A 24317-nucleotide genomic window follows, 5' to 3' on the forward strand; every position below is an offset into this window, starting at 1 on the left:
GCTCTGGTCAAATTTTTGTGTTAAGCACAAGATCAGATAGTATTTGTCCACCCAGTACATGTAAAACCTGTCATGAGCGACCTCTGCTATGAGCGACCACCTGTCATGTCCGACCGCAATCGTAAAGCACGGATCGATTTTACTATATAAACGCTCTGTTATGAACGACCACCTGCTGAACGCGACCAGCGACCGCGATTTCTTGGCAAAATATGCATTTTGACACTGCTATGAACGACCGCATCGCCAAAAAATCAAAACAGATTGACACCACTGACCTTAACTTAATCCTTTGTAAACATTAGAGCTCGGGATAAATGTAGTATGCAAACAAAGTGCACATTAAATAACACTATAGTTGAACAACCATATATCGGGATAAACACCTCTAACCATCATTTAATCCTTTGTAACAAAGACGGCAAAAATAGCAAAGATTGCTCTAATAAAGTATTTAAAAATAATTTGTCTTGCTACAGTACCAGTTTTGTGAAATTTACAACTCCAGCGTACGGTGTCATTTGTAAACTGCAGTAAACCAGACTAAAGTACATGTCACTAACCGCCATTGTAGTGCCGAAGTCATGTGAATAGCCAGTAAGAGTAACATCAAAGGGAGTAATGATGGATATACGCAGTCAATTTAGAGGTTTGTATTTTTTCTTTATCTGTATGAAAACTCACAAAACGCCAGTAGTCCTTATGTCCAAGTGAGAAATCGTTTAAAAGGGCTTCAGTGTTGGTTTGAGTACGTCGTTTGCTTTCAGTTAATCCATAATGCCTGGAGGGTGAATGAGCTCATTGTCTTTAATACTAGTAAGTGAGAATCATTTCCGGATTTTTTTTAAATTATTTTTTATTTCTTTTGTTAGTGTTTCACCAAGCCACAATCTGTTTACGTGGGTGCAGATGGTCGGAATATTTGTTTATCGAGCTATAACGCTGTTGATTTAAATAAATGTACAGTATTGTTTCCTGATGAGTTAATTATGTATTTTGGTTTCATTCATTGGTACATAATATATATTTATTCCACAATTCCCCAAAACCTGATCAAAACCTATAGTCTTTATAACGTCAACACTAATAACAACGGCAGAATCTCCGCTGTAAAAAAGAAAAATTTTAACACTGGAAGAAAGGATTAATGTCATTGAAAGAAATGAAAAAGGTGAGACCACTCGCAAAATAGCAGTCAGGATAAAGCGTCGGTAAAACGCAAGTTCAAAATGTAATCAAAGACAAGAAGTCCATTAGAAACGAATGGCAGAAAGGTGCACAAGCACAGAGGAAATATGCCACGGCACGACGGACAGTTTACGGAGATCTGAACGAGCGAGTATGGGAGTGGTTTTGTGTTGCAAGGAGTAAAAACATACCAGTAAGTGGAAAGTTGATTCAGGAAAAGGCAATAATTGAGATACATCTTCAGACCAAAGAGCTGAGTAAAACATGTCAACAAAGAAGTATAATGGATTTCTTTTAAAAAAACAGTGAATAAGTGTATAAAATAAGATATATACATCATATCTAACTGTTCATTTTTTGTACATATTAATGTGATGTTGAAATATAAATTTTATTCTCGTTGTTTGATAGATGTATATCTTTATTATATAAAGATATTTTGAGAGGAATGCATGCATTATTTAACAAGATTCATGAATAAAGGATATGATACATGTACAGTGAGTATGGGTATTAATTATTTTTCAACAATGCTAACTATTGACCATGAAAACCAGTCCATTTTCACACACCTCTTATGAGAGACCACCTGTCTTGAGAGACCACTTTTGGTTGGCAGAAGGGGCGGTCTCTCATAACAGGTTTTACTGTATCAATATTGTTATACTAAGATTCATACACAGGGTTCCCATGCTGTCGGGAGAAATGATAATTTTTTTCCCAACTGTCCTGGAATTTTGCAAATATTGATGAAAGTTGGGGAAAACCCCGGGAATTTTCTGCCACCACTTGACGCCCGTAAGTTGCATTTATTGAGTTTTAACCTGAATATTCAGAGGGTGCAGTATTTATCATTTGGGTGCTTGCAGTAAACTTATATTCTGAGTCAATGCAAATGCTCAGTGGATAAGATTCGTCTAGTCGAATTTTATTTTCAAAGTCAGCTTGATATCCATATCTTTCCTTACGTGAAAGCTATGAAACCACTCTAGCATCACAAGAGGAAACATCGTGTTAGCAAAGTGTAGCTGCTTACTGGATGGCCTAGCAAACTTTAAACCTTAGGTCGAGTGATACATGCATGAAATGGATATGAAAATTACTTATTGTCTCAGAAATTGTGAGTATTAAAATCAAAGTTGATGAAATGTGACCTTTTACTCGCGATTATCATTGCTAGTTGCATGAGTACACAAATCTAGCAACCCACATTTTCAAATGTTGTAGAGAAATAGAGAAGAAAAAAAAATTAAATGAAAGTCGTATATTGGTTGTAATCAAGATATGAAAACGAAAGAACGCAAAGTTTTCCATATTTATATATTCCAAAAACAACTTCTGGAGTTTTTTGGCATCATGAGCCTACCACGTTGCTTTCTGCTTTCTGCTTGATAAATCAGACTGGCCAGATTACTGGTTTTACAAAAAGTATCTGACTTTTATTTAATATAATTGAATTTCTCTACAACAACATTAAAATGGAGTTTGTTGTTGATATGACGTGACTAATGGACTTCCGATGTTGTCGTTTGAGATTTGTGAAGTGACTAGTAATGCAAATGGCGAGTACCGGGTCAGATTTCATCAGTGCCATAATTTGGTCTAGTCTATCAGCAGAATAAAGACATAACGAGAAAATAAATCATTTTTCTATCAATTTCATGCAGTATAAGTCGATATAACATAAGTTTAAATTTTCTAGGCCCTCGGGTAAGTGACTACCATATGTCGCTACTGCACCACGGTGGCAAATTCCAAATTTTTGATACGCAATTGCAACAACCCCACACCCCAACCTGAATGTCCCAATTATGAAAAATGGGGTGGGAATATTTGGAGGAAACCCAGATTAGAAAACGGACTTCTATTCGTTTTAATCCAGATTTGTAGTCCAGATTGTTGAATCTCAGAGCAGAAATGAGAAATTGTCATCCCTTGTATTGTATATTAAAAAAATATTCGAGCCTCTGTATCAGTATAGGTTTGGGGACTGGTTTAACAAATTACAAGAAGACAAGTCGATTTTACAGAAAATTCAGTCCATGTTTATACAACAATATATAATTTTGAAGGTCTTTTTTCAAAATTTAAATCAACCCTTTTGAAATGTTTTTTACATGATGGATTTTTAACCAGATCTTCTTAAGGAGATCAGGGTGTTTGGTAAATCTTGCTTGGGATTTTATTGGCACAGATAAATTCAGGGTTAAACTCTCTTGTTGCAAGACAAGATTCTAATTATTTGCGTTTATTGTTTTTTTATACTGTAATAAGAAATGTTTACTTTCTATAAGATATATATATATATATATATATATATATATATATATATATATATATATATATTGCTGTAGAATTCTTTATAAATAAAGGTTTGAAAGGAAACAAAACTAATGTATGTTCATTATGTTGTTTCCACTTAGCAACATAATGCAGGTCAGCAAAATAAAGTTAGAATTTTTATTTTGTACATTGAAATGACTTTACATGCCAATTTAAAGGAATATAATCAAACTTGTTTCGTGTGATACTTTTTGGGGTTTTGTACATGATCATCTTTTCTGGCTTAGATGTTTTGGAGAGTCTTGAAAGAGAACCATCTTTAGATTTAGAAAAGGCATGTTTTATAATCTAAAATTTTCTTTAATTCCATTCAGTAATGGTCATATGTGAACCTTGAAAAAATTAATTTCGTCCTGGAAAAAACCTGGAAATGACCTGGAAATTTATCTTTAGAAAAGCATGGGAACCATGCATACAGCTTAGAAAGGGGATGCATCCTAATGAATACTACACCCTGCTCATAAAAATCAGTCTGTCTGACCCACATTTCATTTTTCACTGACTTCAGTTCAGTTTTGTGTTATCCATTTATTTCATATGCTCTGTTCATGCTAAAATCATCAGACTAGATGATAGTATGCATCTGTTAGTGCCACACTTGTTCAGTAAAAGATGAATGGCCCACATTTCACTTGAATTACACTTTTGTTTAGCTCATGATCAGATAGGTTTTTTGCATTCTGTATTTACACTGTTATACCTTAAGTTATGATATTTGGTTACCTTGAGTTATGATATTTGGTTAGGAGATATGTCTTGATATGTGCTGTACTCTTCATCACAGAGGTAGGTAACTGTAATACTGATTTCTTACTTCACTGACTTGGGATTATTTTAAAGCACTAGTCATGCTAAAATAATAAAATTAGCTGATTTTATGTATCTCTGTTGGTACTACATTCTTACAACAACAGAAGGTTGCTGTGACCCACATTTCACATTTTTCTGATGTGTTAAGCTTTTTCAGTTAGTTCATGACCATGTAGATTTTTGGCCTCCTGCATTATACTGTTATATAACAAGAGGATTTACTTTGATTAGTATCTGCACTCTAATTTTAAAGGTTGGTCTCTGTATTTCATGCTTCACTGACCTTGGTTTAAATGTGTTTGTACTGTTCATGTTTGAATTATTAAACATGATGATTGAATAGATCTCTCCTATTACCACACCAAAATGAAAAAAACCTACATTTGAAATTTACTTGGGTTATGTATGTTTTTTGCATTAGCTCATAACTGCATGTTTTTTTATGCATGTTTTAAACATCCCATCTAGAATCATGAAACTTATTCAGATATGCATCTTCCTGAGTAGGTTATTATAGCCCATATTGTATACTTCACTGACTCGGGTTAAATTTTGCATTTAATGTTCATTTCTCAGGTACTGTTCATGAAGTTGATGATGACATGCATCTCTGTTACTGCCACACCCTTACAGCTAAAGAATCTCATTGTGACCTATATTTCATCTTTTACTGGCTATGGCTACATTTCTTTTATTGAGCTCGTCACCACATGAATGTTTCAGATATGATATTGCATACTATTTTTACAATGAATGATGACACTTGTTGAGTGTATGCATCTTAACAAGTTCTACATCTTTATGAACTATATTTTATTCTTCAATGTCTTTGTTGAAATTTTGTGTTTAAAGTTCATTTATTATGTGCTTTTTATGTTCCATCATGAAACTTGATAAGTGGATGCATTCATGATAGTTGGGTACCCTTACAATCAAAGAGGGTCACTGTGGCCTTTCATTTTGTATTTTACTACAATATTAAGTGTTTACATTATTTACCACATTGATTCTTCCATGTTTTTTTTTTTTGTTGCATACTAGCCATCTCAGAAGGTTATATCTTACCAGTGCTGTTGGAAGTTTCAGTAAATATGTTTATTCAGTGTTAAACTTCCCATACTTTGACTTTACGTTGTACATTGTGATGTTATTCTCAACATGCTAATTGAGTATTGTACATGTATAGGAATTGGATGAGTGGACTGCATGCTGCATAGTTCGTCTTTATATTGTGGATTAAATGTTAAAATTTTATTTTAAAAAGATTAAGATGATAAGAAGAATAATTTGCACTTCACTTTAATTAGAAAAGGGTCCAACATTAGCTCACTAGATCACTATAGTCCTAACTTATTTCCTGCATGATAATGTTTACAATGGCTACCAGAGACTGCTAAAAGCTTTGTAGAGGTGAGTTACGTAATCATAGATCACACTCTGATTTGTTGTGGAATCATATGAAATGAAACTGAATTTGATCCAGACAAATGATACTGTCATAATAATGAACTGGCTTTGAAATTATAAATTTATGTGGCTATGATTGCTATCCATGTTGTGAAGAGGTGGACTTAATGCTTACTTTAAGTAAGTCCTTGTTGTATTTAAATTATACATTACATTATGAAATTATCAATTTTAGTTACTTTGTTTTTGTTATGTTCACCAGGGTTATAGAATATATTTGTAATCATAGTAATACCGATAGATTTTTTAAAGCTCTTATTTTTAGATGGATGATGATGTAGATTGGCAGATACTAAAGCCAGACATTTTTGCCACCATCATGGATTTCTTTGCTAGCGGGTTGCCAGTTCTTACAGATGCGCAGCCTTCTGCAGATACAGGTAACACCTCAGAACAGATACCTTACTTAGTCTCTTAAATACTGTGAATCCATTGGAATAACATTTTTTATTGTCTCATATGAGAAGCATAGGTGAGACATAGGGAACACATTTTTTATGGTATTGTGCTGGTTGTTGGCATAGTTGTCAGTGTAAATTTTTTGCATTATCTTAGATTCTTTGACACTTGTATGTACAGTCATGAAACCCGCATAAATGGACACCTGATAATCTTGAATGGCGCAATGCAACATGTGAATGAAGGTCAGTGTCCCACTATTTTGGCTCCAGTTATTGTTTTACATTTAGATCCATTTCTCTGGCACTGTTATTTGCACACATGAAACTTGATGGGTATATTCATCTTGGAGGGTATGTCTCAGTATGAGCAAAACTAAGTCACAGTTACCCACTTATTTTTGCTCTTGTGATGTTGACAGATTTTTGGATTGTACCACAGCAGAGGAAGCATGGGAGAGTATTCTGCAGGATTCATATTGGATTTGTGGTCCTACAAACCACATTTAGAGACCCACTGGACAAAGATTCTTCTCTGATAACAATAAGACCCCATTCCAAATCCACAAAATAAAATGACTGTAATGGCATTTTCACCCAAACCATAAAACATTTTTATTTATAACAAGAAATGAATTCATAGTAACCACTATGGGCAAGAACAACATCGCCAAATCTTGAAGGCTGTCAGCTATAGTTTCCCTACTTATATTTTTTCATCATGTTTTTTCTGATTCTCGAGTTAAGAAATATTTGCTATTCAAAGTTAAATATATCTTAATATCTTTTATCTTTCTGCAAATAAAATGTCATATTCTGCATAAAAATATGCATGCTTCAGCCTGTATTTGCAAAGTATTCATTTCAGCTGGAATGTGAAATTTGTGTACTTCTGAGAGTTTAATTTCCATTACCTCCATTGTTTTCAGAATAAATATGCTAAGAATTAATTGTGCATTTTTTTTTACAAACAATATGTAACTTTAATTTAATATTTTCGAATTTGTGTACAACAACATTGGAAATTGGTTTGCTATTGTTATCACATGACTGTTGGAGCTTTGATGTCGTGGACTCAAACGTTTTGAGAAAATAAATCATCTTCCTATCAGTTTCATGCAGGTATGGCCCAGTGTAACAGTCTAGTAAATGGCTGCTTTATGCTAGCACTGCAGACAGTTGGCTCTGACCCTACACCCCAACATATATATCCAGATATCAAAAATGGGGTGGGAAGGGTCAGAGAAAACTCAGATTACCATTTGGCACTGTCTCCCTGATTCCCTCTATCAGGAGATAGGTGTGGGGGACCTCCCCTTCTTATGAAAATTCATGTCAGCATATCTGATTTTGCCATCCAGATTACAGCCTTGTGACAGTGGTGGTAACCTGCTAACCAGTCAAGAAGGGGAAGTAACTTACTGCCATGAGTATTTGCCTCAGAATGCATAGGACTGACCTTACTGTCAAGGCCTTAAACGGAATACAGTTATATTTCTTATGGATGAATGAAGACATTTTATTGTAATTTCAGTGATTGAGCCAGAGGATGATGAGACAGTTGCCATGATAAAAGAACTGTTAGATACACGGATTAGACCCACAGTTCAGGAGGATGGGGGAGACATTCTCTATATGGTAATATGATCTGTGTGATGGTAATAGTAATGTGATATACACTGTATGTGGCAAAGTTAAACAATATGGATGTTTGTAGTTAAAATAGGGGTCAGGGAACGTTGAATGTATTGAGTTTCTCAGTGATTTTCATGTATAATACTATAATAATGCAGGGACAGGAAGGCCACAGCTTACAACCGCCATAAAAGTTATTTTGTAGTCATAGATTAAATTTTGTCTCTGTGCTTAAGATTGTATTTGTAACATCTCTGTTAGGAAGAGTCTCAAATTAAACTAGTTCAGAATAAACCTAATTTTTTTCTTGTATGTAGAGTCAAGGGAACGCAGTGACCTACTTCTCTGAAATTATTTTTTGTAACCAAACACTATGGTATTTAAGCTGAGTTGTCCCCTTCATGCTTATGATAATAGTATATATACTACTTTATAAGTCAATTCAAACTACAGAAACAAAGATCCTGATCTGCCATTGCATAACACACATGCAGATCAAGGTCTGTGCTGTTGGTTCTACTGATTATTCATAACAAACTGCACACACCCAGATTTGTCAGCGCATTATGTGCCAGCTGGCAGATCTGGGTGTACAGTATGCAGTTGGACTTCTGTTATAGGTGAGTTTATATGTGGTTATGTTGTTGTTGTTGGGTTTAACGCCATTTCTCAGCACACAATAGGCTATGCATGGCGGCCAGTATTAATGGTGGAGGAAGAACCCGGAAAAACCCCGGGAAGAACCACTGACCCATGAGAAGCTACTGGCAAGCTTTCTCACGTACCCACATTGGCCAAATCCTAATGCAATACTATATTAGCCTGCTTAGTGAAATTGTAAATTGTTAATTAATATAAACCAGGTGAATGATATGATGCCTACTTTGGCCTCATGGTTTATGGATTACTCTTAATAGTGTTTCAAAATTTTGTTAGTATTTAAGCTGTGCAAGACCTTGAATGAAATCACACATAACAGAAACAAAACAATGTATTTGACACCAACATGGCGATTGGCTACTGACTTCTGGCAATTTGCACCATTGGAATATGAGCATAGGATACAGCTGTCAGCATTTCTTCATGAGCTTTCATTATAGGCAGAACATGTCAGATACAGCTGTCAGCATTTCTTCATGAGCTTTCATTATAGGCAGAACATGTCAGATACAGCTATCAGCATTTCTTCATGAGCTTTCATTATAGGCAGAACAAGAACATACAACACAAAAAAGCCCAAGTCATAACATATTGCAGTAACAAACTAGAGCATACCTTGCTAGTAGATTAGTCCAAATATGGATACACATTTTCTCAGGCTAACTTTAGAAACTTGCACATTGTATTGGCACCCTGTGAATTTTAGGACCTTATCCTTTGTATTGGCACTGTGCTAAAAAATTTCATTGAATATTATACTGTTAATTAGGATAAAATGTTTGTTTATTTCTGATTAGGGATATGAAAATGGTGTGGTGAAGCTGAAGATGCAGGGATCCTGCACTAGTTGTCCAAGCTCTGTAGTAACATTAAAGAATGGAGTTCAGAACATGTTACAGTTTTACATACCTGATGTTAAGGAGGTGCAACAGGTAAGCGGATTATTGGTACTGGTCTTCTTGATGGAGCTAAATAGAAATGTAATATTTTAGAAAGCTTTCAGAGTTAGAGAATGCTTTCATGTTGGAATTCTCTACTGTACATCTGTTTTCTGAACCTGCATTCCTAACTAAGACCGACTTTTCAAAATAAAATATTATGAGTATTTTCTTTGCAGTGCCTGACAGTGTAAAATGGTTGACTTACCACAATTATACACCCTGATTATCCAGTTTACCTCATTTAATTTTCAGAAAAGCCTTGTATTGAGGTTTAAAAAAAGCATTATGCACTATACTTAATGATAATGAGGGTTTCAATAGTGAGACTTGCTTTCCTTAAATTGTAAACATGCTTTGTTTTCAGATATTTATCTTAGATTGGTTATAACATTAGATCGGTTATAGGTTAGGCACAAACGTTCTTATACCATCACTTGGACAGGAAGAGCATGTGCTTCTATATTTTGCCACCTTGCCTCCCATCTCCACAAGGCAAATCTAGATTGGCCATGTATTGCATATATCTCATCACTGGTTTGATTTACAGTATGATATGAACGCTAAACAAACAGTTTACTTTTAAACAGTCCACCAGATTTAAATTCTGGGCTACCTTTCCAAAGGGTTAGGTCACGGCTCAGAATTCCCTTTTCTTGACTCATTTGTACCTTTCTTCAAGGGCCCCCGAGTGGTCTAAAGCACTCACCGTTACGGATCACTGCCATCTCACCTCTGTCTGCATGGGTTCGAGTCCAAGGCTCGGCTAGCGTGGGTATGTGGGAAAGCCTTCCAGTAGCTTCTCGTGGGTTGGTGATTCTTCCCTGGGTTTTCCAGGGTTCTTCCTCCACCAGTTATACTGGCCACCATGTATAGCCTGTCTTGTGCTGGAAAATGGCATTAAACCCTAGAACATCAACAACAACCTTTCTTCAAAACAATTTCAGCACTGCTTCATGGGAGGCGACACAATCATGTCATGAAATTGTTTCAACTTTAAATGTTGGAAAAGGAATACAGCTTCAGTGTGATAGTTACTTCAAAGGTTCAGTAAAATTTTTATGCCTGTAATATGATTGAACAAAAATGTTGAATCAGAAACTGAAGAAGTATGTGCAGACTTTCAGTTCCACACCAACAGAGCTTGAAATTGTCAATATTTTCCCTCATTTTGTTAGTGACACTTAAATGTGTTCTTTTGCTGGATAATTTTTAAAAAGTGTTATTATTATCCCATCTAAATAAGAACAGGATAAAATTGCGGAACAGGAATTATCAGTTGTTTGAAAAATTTATTTACACATCCAGCATAGTAAATAAAATCAGTTTTAAATAGTTCCTCAGTTGCAAAATTAAATGATCCAAATGTGCATACCACAGACCCAGCAATTTTAAAACATAGCATCATTCATTATAATGTATCCAGTCAGAAACACTGATATTAAAACCTCATTGATAGTATTAATATTTAACTGGATTTTCCTACCTGGTTGTCCAGTTTTATCCAAAAGAGCTGCTTTAATGTTGTATAATAGTACTTTCATCAGTCTATCAACTTTGAGAGAAAGGGTATGTGAATCATAAATAAGAAATTGACATTTCTTCTTTAAATACATTACCCAATCATAATACCTTAGGAGAACTACCACGACCTTGCAGATCCAGCCCTCCGAGATATTACTTTTAACTCAAGGGAGCTAAAAGTTATGTGCCGACCTGTTGGTGGTCATGTAGAGTGATCGCCCTTTGCACATAAGGCTTGACAGCAAGGTATAAGGATATGTTAGTTATTACTTTCACTCGTGCCTAGAAGCACACTCTTGTCATGAGAGACCTTCCAAAGCCAAAGCTACGTGGAAGCTATGCTACTACAAGTTGGAAGAGTTTTTTCACTTATAAGGAAAGTAAACTCCATCTATATTTCCAACTTATTTTCTCTCTTTCTCTCATGACAAAGTTCTGCCTTTACAAATTGTCACACTGTCATCATCACACATTGGGTACTTGCACATGGAGCGTAAGCTACTTCACAGTCTGTTCACGCTATACTTAATTTCACATGCAAGTCTCTAGTACGCATATTACTTCTCTATATGTGTAATCTCCATACTAACAGGTACATATTAGCGAGTTTTTATCCAAGGCTTTCATAGTGTCTGGGCACCATTTAGTATAATTACTTGTATGGGTAGTTTCTGTGCCTTTTTCCCTACAAGTATTGCCTCATAATGGATTTTGTCCCACCTACTGAGTATTTCTTGATAACAGTGCCTTTATTCCTTTCTTTGTGAAGGTTGTTTTGTGTGTCATGTATATACTGGTACATTCTGTATTTCTACCATTCTAGTCAGACAAGTATAGGTCAGCGCTTTATATATGGTTCATTCAGTCACCTCCTATGCATGCATGTTTCTGTAGGCAACCCTTGAGTCATGTTTATCTGCATAACTTTATATCATATGGATCGAACACTTAGTTGCGCGCACGTGTAACCCATGTCATCATAAGTTAGTTTCAGGCTACATTAGTTACATGTGTGCATGTCTTTATGCACTGAAGAACCCTTTATATATGTATGATTCCATTCTTTTTGCATATCAAGGTGAGTTCTTTTACCATCTTATTTTTAGCTTTGGAACACCATGCTTCAATAGTCCTTGACCTCCCTGCAGGTAAGCATGGTCATTGACATTGTCTGCCAGCAATTTTATTCCAGGAAACCATTATTTGTATAGCTCTGCACCCACACGGTATGCAACATAACATGAAGGCACACAGGTTTGTAAACAGGTGGTATTGTCATTATAGTTCACCTGTTTGCTTCCTTACCTTATTAGATATGATTTTTGATGAATTAGCTCAACATGGACATTGCATTCTAGAACAGGTGCAGGGCTACAACTTTATCCATTTCACTCTATTTTGTCTTACTGATTAGAACTATGGGCAATAGCACAAACAACATACATCTCAGACCAAAGGCGTCAGTAGTCTGCATGCAGATTTCTTCTGCAGTGTGAACCTTTATGGGAGCAAAGGAAATAATTCAACTTACCCATTAACCATGAAGCACTGGACATTGACACACTCTGAAACAGCTTCTGCACCCAAGTCACCACCACAGAACCTGTCATTTTGGGAACTCCCCCTACCTTGCCTCATTGGGGTCTGACTTAATTCCTCCTGCTGAATGGGACAGAGCTAACAGCCATGTTCCCTCTCACAATTTCTCTACACTCTACCACAAGAAGAGCCTTTGTACTCTGTGACTTTGCTGAAGTCAAGGTTTCTAATTCAGCGCATTCTACATGTTCAGTGAGTGTTAGACCACATCACTCTCTTGCCAGGTAAACCTTAATGTGTTGCAAAGGACTCTAGCTCTTTCCCCACAACCAGATGATGTTGATCGTTCTACATTTATCATCTATTCTATCGTACTTGAGGGCATGGGAAGTTTCTGCCTTCCGACCTCCATTGAGAACATGTTTCCACCCCCAGAGCTAAAACAACCTCAATCATTTTTCCACAACCCTTGGTTCAGTCCAGGATCCCTTAAGTGCATTTGAATGATATCCACAAGGCAGATTTTGCCTTTACTCTTGGCTTAAACGGCACATACCTTCATGTCTGTAGGCTCTCAGGATGTTCCTGAGAATTGCATACAACTTCATTTATCAATTCAGTGCACCCAATTTGATGGCGCATACCGGGACCATTTCTATGGTAGCAACCTCAGGTTACCTGGACAACATCCTGCATCAACATCAGCAAGCTCTAACCAGTCATAATGGTTCTTGTTACCAATCTCATTAACAAGGACAAATACAAGATAGTAGCATCTCAACAATTCACTCCCCTAGGTATGGACTTAAGAACACAGGCACCATACTTTGTTTCCCTGAAGATCAGGCATTGAAATGACCCATGGTAGCACCTTTCTTTGTGAGGAATTCTGTCCACATGGGATTGCTCAATACAGCAGCAGACATCATGGTCCTCAGTTGCCTTCTTCTGCTTTGCTACTACTTTTTTTCTGCACAAATGGAGTCCTCAAGTTGGCCCACTGGACCATCTTCTCAACATGTGTGCCCAATCAGGCACCATCGGCAGAACATGGAGCAGCCTAACTTGGCTCATTTTGGGTATGCATCTACACATCCACCCACTCTAGATTGCATTCTGTACTGATGCAAGTACGAAAGGCATGGGAGACCACCCACTACCATCATTTTGGGACACCAGTGGTGCATGATCTCGCCAGGAATTACATCTACATATCAATAGTTCAGGAGACGACAGCCATTGTGAAAACTTTTCATTGGGGGCAAGAATACTTAAGAGGCCAAGGGAGTTTTCATTCTGTCTGACATATCTACAGTGGTGACTTTTCTCAAACAACAAGGATGCACTCAATCATACAATGGTGATTATCTTCAATAACAAGGATCACATTCACCAGACTTTTGCATCATGGTGTGCGACTTGTTGAAGTGGTCTTATCAACAAGAAATACAGTTTCACCATATCATTGGACTCCTCAACACACTGATCATCCCTTCATCACAGAACATTCAACTAGTACAGAAGGAATGGTCTGTCCATCCCTTGGTTCCCATGCAGATCTGTACCCAATGGAATTGACCATAGGGAATGCCAAAACCCCATTCTTTGTCTTTCCTGTCCTGGACCCAACAGCTTGGGCAGTGGATGCCCTATTATTGGATTGGTCTAATCTTAACTCATACACCAACCACCAATACCTCTGATTCCAGGTGATAAAGCAAACAAGGGAATCGTCCTGTAACCTCATTTCATTGCTCTCCAATTGGAGAAGTCATGGATCAACAACCTCATAAATCTGGCATCAAAAACACCACGGAAGATTAGGGTCTTCCCTCATCTACTCAAACTACCATGACAGCAGTTGTTCACCCCTGCCTGGAGCTCATGAACCTGCACATCTGGATCACATCAAACAGACCCTCAGACTTCAACAATTCTCGCAATCAGTCATGAAGAGAATCGCTCAGGCATGATGGCCCTCCACATATGAAGATAAATGGCACTTGGCACCATGTGGTGTGCAAACAAACATATCTTACCTCTTCAGGCATCGATATCGCAGATAGCCAATTTCTTCTCTGGCTCTTCAAAGAGAGAAAATTAGCTGCGAGTATGATCAAAGGCTACTGCTCGACTATAGCCACCACCTTTTGTCATGGGCACGAAGATATCGGACAAACAATCTCCTTGCAACTTTGAGTATACACGGCCTAAACATTAACCCTCTGCCCGATGGGGAACCTATCTTGTGTATTTACCGGGCTGAACAACCCTTTTAAACAAATTGCATGGGCATCTCTGGTGCACCTTTCCTACAAGACCTGCTTTCTCATAGCCTTAGCAATGGCAGGCAGAATCAGTGAAATACATGCTGTGTTGACAGACCCCAATTATCTGCAGTTCCTCAAAGATGGGTAAGTCTTTCTTATGATAGCATCCTCTTTCATCACCAAGAACCATCTCCCTTCCATGGGTAACCAGTCTTTTCTCATGAAACCTCTGTCTTCCATGGACACTTCAACTGGAGGCCACTTACAAGACCATGTTGGATGTTTGAAATGATACCTTAATTGAACAGAGCCGATGCACAGAAGGAGATTACATCTTTTTCTATCTCCAAAATCAGGTCAAGACAATGTATCGGCTCAGAATATCTCATCCTGGATCAGAGGGGTTATTTGCTCAGCATACATGGAAATAACCCCAGCTCAATGAACTTTTTATGCATTTCTGCGCATGAGGTTAGGGCAGTTGCCACCAGACTAGTATTCAAACGGAACTGTTCTCTAACTGACATCATCAGGCTGTTGGTTGGAGATCAGAGTCCACATTTTCTAGCTTTTTTCTCCAAGATTTGTCATCTTACAATTTGATCTGGTATTACCCATATATGCAACACAACAGGTTACATTTCCATGTCGATTGATGGCTTCTTAAAACATGGCTTCATGATGTCCACTGGATTTGCTTGGGGGGGGGGATTTGTTCCCTTTTTAAGCTGCACCCAGACTGATGGAGTCTTCTCCAGTCTGGGCACTTAGAAACTGCCTCTCATACCTTAAGGGATCAGAGTTTTATCTCCATGATAAGAGGATGTACCCCCCTCCACCTCTTACTTATTCTCTTAAGGTATTATGATTGAGTAATGCATTCGAAGAAGAAACCAATTTCTTCTAGTAAATTGTTTCTTCAAACATACTTATCCATTCATAATACACATACACCCTCCCAACCTTCCTGTAGTTACATCAATAGTGAGTGTGCCTTCTGCTCCAGTAATAACTAACGTATCTTTATGCCTTGCTGCCAAGTCTTATAACTAAGGGGAGACCACTATGCCCAACAACTATGCTTAAAAGAATTTTACCAAAAAATAACTGAAATCATCCATCCATGTACAGCTGATGCTAATTTGCCATAAAATATGGCTACCATTACTAAACAGAAAACCTTGAATCAACTTCTCAAAAACCACTAACCAGAACTTGGCCATATTTGAAAGAAAGCATCCTGGCATTAAGAGCTTTCCATTTTATACATATGTTGCTTATCCACAATAAATTATTCCCACTGTTAGCAAAAATAGAAAATCTTTTCAAAGACTTTTCCTCAAGTATCACTCAATAGAATTTGAACAAATTTGATAGCATCCTAACATGAGGTGCTTTAAATCTTACATAAATTATGCAGCAATCAAATAAGGCTGCTGTTACTAAAATTGAAACACTTTTAAAGGAGTTCTCAGAAATCACTAGAGAATATTGACTGAAATCATCTTTATAGTATTGATGTGATTTGTTCAAGCTCAGCAAGAAACACCATTATGTTCATTTTCAAAAATCAAGATACCCCCCTCTAGACAACAATAATGTTTAAAATCGTATACATTACTCCCCACAATGTGTTTAGACATTATACAATATACATGTAATTCTTTCTTGGTCACAAAATACTTTTTTCAAAATTAAACATCCAAACCCCAGTGCTAAGAAACTAAGTTAGATTTTGAGATATACAGACCTTAAGAAGCCACAAAACAAATTCATAAAACCTACAATTATAAATTCACCCCATCCCTTATATCTTGTTGATCCAATAGTCAAGTATGAGCAGTCATCCAAGTGTTAACTGAATTATCAGCATTGGACACCTGAATCAGCATCACGTCCAGAGTCTAGTACATGTTAAAATGAGTTGTAATTTTGCCCACATGCACTCTTCCTTGTATCATAATGTGTACTCTATATTCAACAGAGGACTTTAAATACAATTTCAGACATCAAATATGGACTAATTCCTGTTCTCATCTTTGAATGTTGATATGCTGAGGTGTTGCAGTAAAGACATTTTGCTAAATGAAGCCTTTAATGGTTTTACTTGTATGAAAAAAGCAGCAATCCATTATAGTATTTTTTCTTAAGGTCAGTGATAGAAATCAGTTACGTTATAAATATAGGATCTCATTGATAATGTATGCCAACTAGCATATTTTGGTGTGTATAGCATGCACCCCAATTTTTTGATCCAGAATGAGGTTTAAAAAAACTATTTGTGCCATTTATGAACAAAATCATAATGAACCATGCCAGAAATCAGACATTTTGGGTTTTCTAGGTAGCCCATATTTTAAACACAACCATTCTTATCATGTCCGAAGAAACCAGAAACCAGAAATTTGGCATAATTGGCACAGTGGCAAACCCTGACAGCATCTCTGCTTACGTACTTGACATATCTAATGACTTTCCCACAAAGTCTCAGTTGTTCTGCCAATACTTCCTGTTCATCATGCAGTGAATATGCTACATTGATTTCTGATTGGTGGTTGTTGTTCACCTGGAGCAGAACAAGCAGAATGAGAATTCATTGTAACATATTTCAATGTGCACCACACCGGTAGTGTAGTTTTCAAATCGACCAAAGGAGTCCGGATACAATTCAAAGGAGAAACTCTGCGTGAAAGTGGTTTTTAAATGATGAGTAAAGTACTTCATCATACATGTGAAACACATTTGGAATGTATAGTATATGCTGAACATACTTATGGGTTAAGATAATTAGCATGAAATGGGGTGGGGTATGCAGATTACGAACCATGTCACTTTGTGTTAACTTGTAGATGGTGAGTGGGTATTCTCAAATTATCTTTTTCACTTTTACTATTAAACATGAGTGACTGTGACTGCAAATGCTGTTTCAAATGGATTATAATTTTACAGAATAACAAGGCAATAATTATTTATGACTGCTGAAGACTAAAACAACATGCATATGTTCAGTATCATTTTGTGTTGATTCTCCTTGTCTTGTATCGATATATTTGTCATTTAAGCAAACATATCGATGCATCAATGAATAGTTTCACCCCTAGTACCAGGACAATGCATTGAAATTATACTTGGGACGTCAGAGGTTTAGCTTGTGCTGAATACTTTAAAAAACCACTCCATGTCAGTTAAACATTGATCATTATGTTGTGAAAAAGAAGTATCAAATACTATGGTATGAGATCAGAAATGAAACAAGGAGCCAGATTTTTTTCTGAAGAAAAGGAAATAAATTGAAACTTATCTATGTCAAAGCAGTATAATTTTGTTTAGCACAAGAATACCAGTCATATGTACATATATTTCTAGTCAAGTCTGGATAATTAGACTGTTTTCTAGTGGGGATAGGATTGTGAGTATGTCCCTACAAGGACTGATAAACAAATGGCAGAAAAATGGATTTCGCTAAAATTATTATTTCATGTGTAGTGTTTAACAGCTTTATATCAGCATATTGATTCTGATATTTTATTACTGCAAAAATTAGGGCCCCCGAGTGGCCGAGTGGTCTAACGCGCTCTCCATTATGGATCACTGTCAGCTCACCTCTGTCTGTGTGGGTTCGAGTCTCGGATTCAGCCAATGTGGGTATGTGAGAAAGCTTGCCAGTAGCTTCTTGTGGGTCGGTGGTTCTTTCAGGGGTTTTCCTGGGTTCGTCCTCGACCATTAATACTGGCTGCCATGTATAGCCTATCGTGTGCTGAAAAATGGCGTTAAACCCTACTACTAATACTACAACTGCTAAAGTCGTACATTTCTGTAAAGTATATTGCATAGTGACAGATAAAGCATTGGTCTATGCAGCCAAGGCAACGTACATGTATATACATCAAAGGTAATGTGATCTATATGGGCTCAGAAGCCACCATTGACTGATGTAAGTTTTTCTATTATTGTCTCTTGTCAATTTAATGTTCAGTGTAACAGACTAATTGGGATGCTGGTCTTGAGTGAATGAGGCAAACAATCCTAAATTTGTCATCAAGGTTAATGAGTCAAGGTTAATAAGTCAACTTGATACAGAATGCACAATCAGTCAGTCTGTGCACCAAATTCTTGTTGTCATCAGCCTCTGTGTATATGTAATTGCATCAATAGAAGTGACATTCTGTCTGATTTGGGTTGTGATGCCTTCACTTGACACCCCCTCAGTTGAACATAAGAAAGAGAAAGAATCGTGTACAGGGCACTGAAGTACATTTATCAGAGGATGTTTTCCATAGGCACAGACAGAGGAGAGATTCTTAAATGCACTTTTGCAAAAAATTAATCAAACCATATAAATCAATTAAATGAATATGTAATCTCTGACAACTTATCATAAGATCCTATTAAATAGAATATATATTATACAGATATTTAACATTTTGACAAAAAATCTTGAACACATGAAGAAAAGAAAAACAATTGTCACTTATATTGAGTAATTTACTTTTTTCTTCGTTGATTTTAATTCACTGGTCTCAAACTTATCAGTATCCATTAAAAATTCTAAATGTATTTTTTTTTTAAAGTTGATTTCTGTTTTTGTCAAGTCATTATAAATAGATCTGGCAAAAGTAAAATGCCCTGAATCTGTAATTTGAAGACAGTTGAAAAAGAATCTGAAAATATGTTCAAATTAGATAAAAAGTTAATTCCTGGTTTATATTTGATGATCTTTGATATTTTGCTCCCAAGAGGGATAGAAACTTAAAGATCATGCTTATTAAACTTTCCATGCGATTCTCTCATCTTTTTAAAATGTTGAAGATTTTTTTTGATGTAAAAAATAGGAAAATTAATATCTGATTTCATTTACATTTTTAATTTAGTTTCTGGGACAACTATCTTAGACCACATTTCTACACCTTGAAAACTTGAAAAAGAAAACATTTTAGAGCATGATGTTGCAAATTGTGGGAACAAGAAGACCCTATGGGACACTCACCCTCCCAGCTAACATGCATAGTGTTGTGTACATGTAGATGGTTGCCCATTCTGTTGTCTTTGGTCAGATGAAGTGTGGGACTTTGTTGAAGGTTGATGTATTTATAGGGGGAGGAAAAAATGCTTTTCTTCATCATGTTCAGTGGAGAAAGAGGGGTCTGGATCTTTTACCCATATAATGACCCTGTGGGGCAAAAACATTCTGCAGCCTCCGTGGTTCTGAGATCACCTAAGGTCCAAGGTTCCTTGATACTCATCATGATGATGTCAGCGTCAATGAAAGATTGATCCCTGACCCCTTGAGAGTGGGTCATGCCGCCTGGTTTGTGATTAGTAGTGCCCTCTCAAGCTCAGTGTCCTGGTAAATACAATTATTGAATCATGCCTTCCTGAGAAAGAAGATCAGTGATTTCATTATAATAAATCTGATGTGGGATTGTCCATCAGATATTTTCACTGGGCTGGTATGGTATGGTAACCAATCACTGGTCATCCATCCAGGCCCAGCCCTAGGATGTATCAGGCCCAAGGCAGCAAGCAATGAGCTTTGGGCCCCAAGCAAAAGACTTGCATTGCAGAGTAGCACAGGGCCCAAGGTGGTTACCTCGTTCGCCTTGTCCTAGGGTCCGCCCTGTATTCGTCAGTCACTAGGCTTTGAATACAAATCATAGTCAGTGGGTTCGATTATTATTGTTCTAGGACAGGGATTCAGTCAATTATAAACCACCACCTTTACCTGTTTCTGTGTTACTGATTAATCATGATGGCAATTGGGTGTCAACCTGTACTCACTCAGTTGGTGAAGAGAATCTGATTGGCCTCTCCATCCATTCACTTTTAATTTCCTGGAACCTTTCTAACACTCAAGTTCTCTAGGGATTCTGCCATTGAATCAGATCCCATCTTTCTGACTTCATCAGGTATTATTAGCTTCAGAGACCAGTATCTTGCTCACAAATGTCTTGATAAAATATTTCATGCATTCCTTGGGCATTGCCAAAACCCCTGTATGAATCTTTTGGTGAAGCTTAGTTTCATTGAGGAGAAGGATTGAGCTTCAGATTGTTTATGGTTTGTAATTCAATTTCTCTTTTTGGCCAAAAAATGGTTTAGCAGCTCAGTTCCCTTTTGAGATCTCCAGGCTCAGTTGTATTTGTGCTGGGGAGGATCATGATGGCCTTCTTTGTCAAGATGTGACTTTAAAATTCAGATTGGCTTCATAATTAAGGGAGGTGGAAGGGTATGAAGCATCTCATTTTACTTTTTAATGGGTTGCTCTGATATTTCAGCATCCACTATTTCCAGGTGAATTATCGCCAGTATCAAGAAAACCTAACAGTTGCTCACCTAGAGGAGCCTTTCTTTCATGAGAATTAAAGTCCATGAAGTTAAGGCTTTTTGCTACATCTTGAACCTGTTTCTTCTGGCAGTCTCACACTACCTCCACCTGTTACCTTCAGTCCTTGGTGCATCAGAGCAAAGGCATCTTTTGTTAGGCCCTATAGTGATAGCACAACATGTGGCCCAACCTCAACTAGCTTACAGTAGTGAACTCTCCTACTGTAAGAGTAATATAAAGAGTAATATACCAGAGTTGTTTAGGCCATAATCACCCCTCCTAAATGGTAAAACAGCAGTGAGTTCTAGTAGGTAATGTATTACTGCTATTATTATCAAGGGGTGGAGGGGGACTAATTTTGATCATATAATAATTACCTGCTACTGTTGCAAAGATTCTGTCAACCCACCCTGCTATGAAGTCCTGTTCTCTAGGTCCAAATAAAAAAAGATAGTATTCTCTATGTTGGCTGTGATGCAGGAGTCAGACTGGTATCTTGTTCTTTTCAAGTCTGACCCTCTAATATTAACTGGAGGAGAGAATAATTTTGTTTGGAATGTGGGATTTTGAGTCCCAGAAAAGGAAAGCAATGCAATAGCTGCAGATAAGTATCATTTAATAAAAAATAGTTCTCCACTTGACCACACCCCGATTAAAAAAAACCCTACATTTTTGTCTCATGTGAGTAGGTGACTTTTAAATGTGAAAACCAGGGTTTTATGGCTTAGCTAGTATGAATTACATTAATATTACTCATTCTTACAGATAGGGTTTTTAGTTTTAAACAGAGTGTATCATTTTAACATAAGGTATGGTCAACATTAAAGAAATTTGTAAAATTCTGCAACTTCTTCGCAAACCATCAGCATGATTTGACCAGATTTATCAGAAAACAACATGACATGTAGGGCTTTCAATTTGTGCATATCATGTAGATCCACCATTAGTTATTGTTTCCCATATTAAAATTAGAAAGACTTTAAAAACATTTCAAAACTACCTCAGAATTTGACCAAATTTGTCAGAAAGCATCCTAACTTAAAGACCTTATAGATTTATACAAATGATGCCATCAAATATTCAGCTTTATTTAATTTTATTGCACAATTCTGATATTAAAGTAGATCAATACTAGTTAGATCAATAATTAGACTCTGTAATTAGCATAATTATTTTCTCAAAAATTTTGATACACACTGTATCTGTTAAGAAACAAAATTGATTATTCTCATAACACAAATTATGGTAATTCCATTGAAATGAGAACAATTCTCCATTTATTTTACTTGCAGAAAATGGTGAAACAGATGTTCATCATAGTAAATTTTATTTAATACTTTTATTTTAATAGGTGGAAGATGTGACAGATGAAATAAGTAAGAAGGAGTTTGAAAAGTTTGAAAAGAATCTACATGACCATCAGAACAAGTCATCGACGTAATATTTGCATGTAATATTCTTTTCATACTTAACAAAATTGAACTTTGTCAATTTATGGAGCTACAGTATAGTTGCTAGCAGATTTGTTAGAAGGAAAATTAATTGTTTGTGACAGACTGGTTTTATTTAATATAAAATGTTGAGGAAATTTGGTGTTTACCAGATTTTTTTAATTTTAGTACTCTTGTAAGGGATAATTTGTCACTTTTGTTTTCTGCATGTGATGAGTTTCCAAAAGCATAGAATCTCTCCATATTTGTAAGCATTTCATCCATGAAAGTGGCAAAGTCATGCTGTTTACTTTATTAGACTTAAGTCACACAATAGTAAGTGACTTGAAGTTTTCTTAAATGTAAATAAGTTTCTTGATAATTGAATACAAGTTGATCTCATATAATAAACAGTAAACATCTTAGTGCTGTCTTGTACTATCTTGAAAAAATGTTTGAGTCTACATAATGAATCCATATAAATTATCTTGCTATAGTGAAAAGCAGTCAGTCTGTTATGAAAGTAGTTTGCACTCTCTCAAATGACAGTCTTACAGACTTGGTCTTTGTGTATCTCTGCTATCTTTATTTTTTAATTTACTGTGATGTTTAACCATTAAATTATGTGATTTTTTTCTTCTTCTGTGATTTGATAAAACACTTAATTGAAATAGAATCAGTATCTGTAAATGTGATAGACAGGAAAAGACCTCATAAAACTATCATAGCAATGCCATTAGCTGAGACTATTGACGCAAATGCTTGAAATTAATCAGCCATTTCCATCAGACTGTTCAGATAAAATTTTGATGTCTATTCACATTCACATAGTGTATTCTTTCAAGGCACATATGAAAATAACTCGAGTTAATTAAGTGTGGTATGTATACAGTCGTTAGTGTGAAATTACTTTCAGAGTAAGTAGTAGTTTTTATTTCTGCTTCATGGAGTTCCTGTATTCTTTTCTGTAGAAGTTAATTATTCCAAGTTTTGTTTTACCTGAAATGAAAACATTTCTAACTCTAAAATAGTGGATAAAAGATAATTTATATGTCAGCTATTACGTTTGGAATAATTATTTTGCTTTTTCTCACCTAGAACAACTTGTATTTACCTGTATATGGATTACACTTTTTTGGTACATTAAAAAAAAATCAAGCAATGAAATGGTTTGTTTGTCATTTTTATTGTCATCTCTTTCATTCATCATATAAATTCGAGAACATTTTAATACAGTAAAACCTGTAATGAGTGACCGTCCCTTCTGCCAACAAAGAATGGTCTCTCAAGACAAGTGATCTCTCATAACAGGTATGTACAAAAAGACCCGTTTCAAAGATCCAGTTTCAGACAATTTAAAGAAACATAACCACAATCACTGTACATATATTCTTTTTTATTAATAGTTCTTGCTAAAATATTGAATGCATTCATCTGAAAACAAAATTATAGTGCAATAAAGATATACTTATATCATTCAACATGAAATCACATTTACATCTGAAGATCATTTGTACATGTATTAGCATCTGAAATTGTTTCTGATTTACTCATTTTCCTTTATTTTATAACACCCTAAATATGTTTTATTGACGTTAAACCACTATTTTGTGATTCATCTGCTCTTTTTCTCCAGCGTTAAAATTTGTCTCGTTTTAGTTGATGGTTCTTCCATTATTATTAAGGTACTAGGTGTCAACATTATTAGTGCTCAGTTTTAATATCAACAGTAAAGATGGTTTTGACTAGACTTTGGGAAAAAATGATAAATCTATACATGTGCATTGCAT

At 36.1% G+C, this 24317-nt stretch overlaps 1 protein-coding gene across 1 annotated transcript in view; it reads left to right on the forward strand.

Moving 5' to 3' along the window:
- LOC149802952 (NFU1 iron-sulfur cluster scaffold homolog, mitochondrial-like) overlaps positions 1-23694 on the forward strand; it is a 46751-nt gene extending 23057 nt beyond the window's left edge. The window contains exons 5-8 of the mRNA XM_089952464.1: positions 6074-6188; positions 7741-7844; positions 9299-9433; positions 22449-23694. Of these exons, the coding sequence (XP_089808590.1) occupies positions 6074-6188; positions 7741-7844; positions 9299-9433; positions 22449-22538 (444 nt within the window). The 3' untranslated portion in view covers positions 22539-23694. The remainder of the gene's footprint in view (positions 1-6073; positions 6189-7740; positions 7845-9298; positions 9434-22448) is intronic.
- The last annotated feature ends 623 nt before the right edge of the window (positions 23695-24317 follow it).

Source organism: Sinohyriopsis cumingii, chromosome 3 (assembly GCF_028554795.1).
Source record: "Sinohyriopsis cumingii isolate HCF-2022 chromosome 3, ASM2855479v2, whole genome shotgun sequence".
In the NCBI taxonomy this organism is placed as follows: Eukaryota; Metazoa; Mollusca; class Bivalvia; order Unionida; family Unionidae; genus Sinohyriopsis; species Sinohyriopsis cumingii.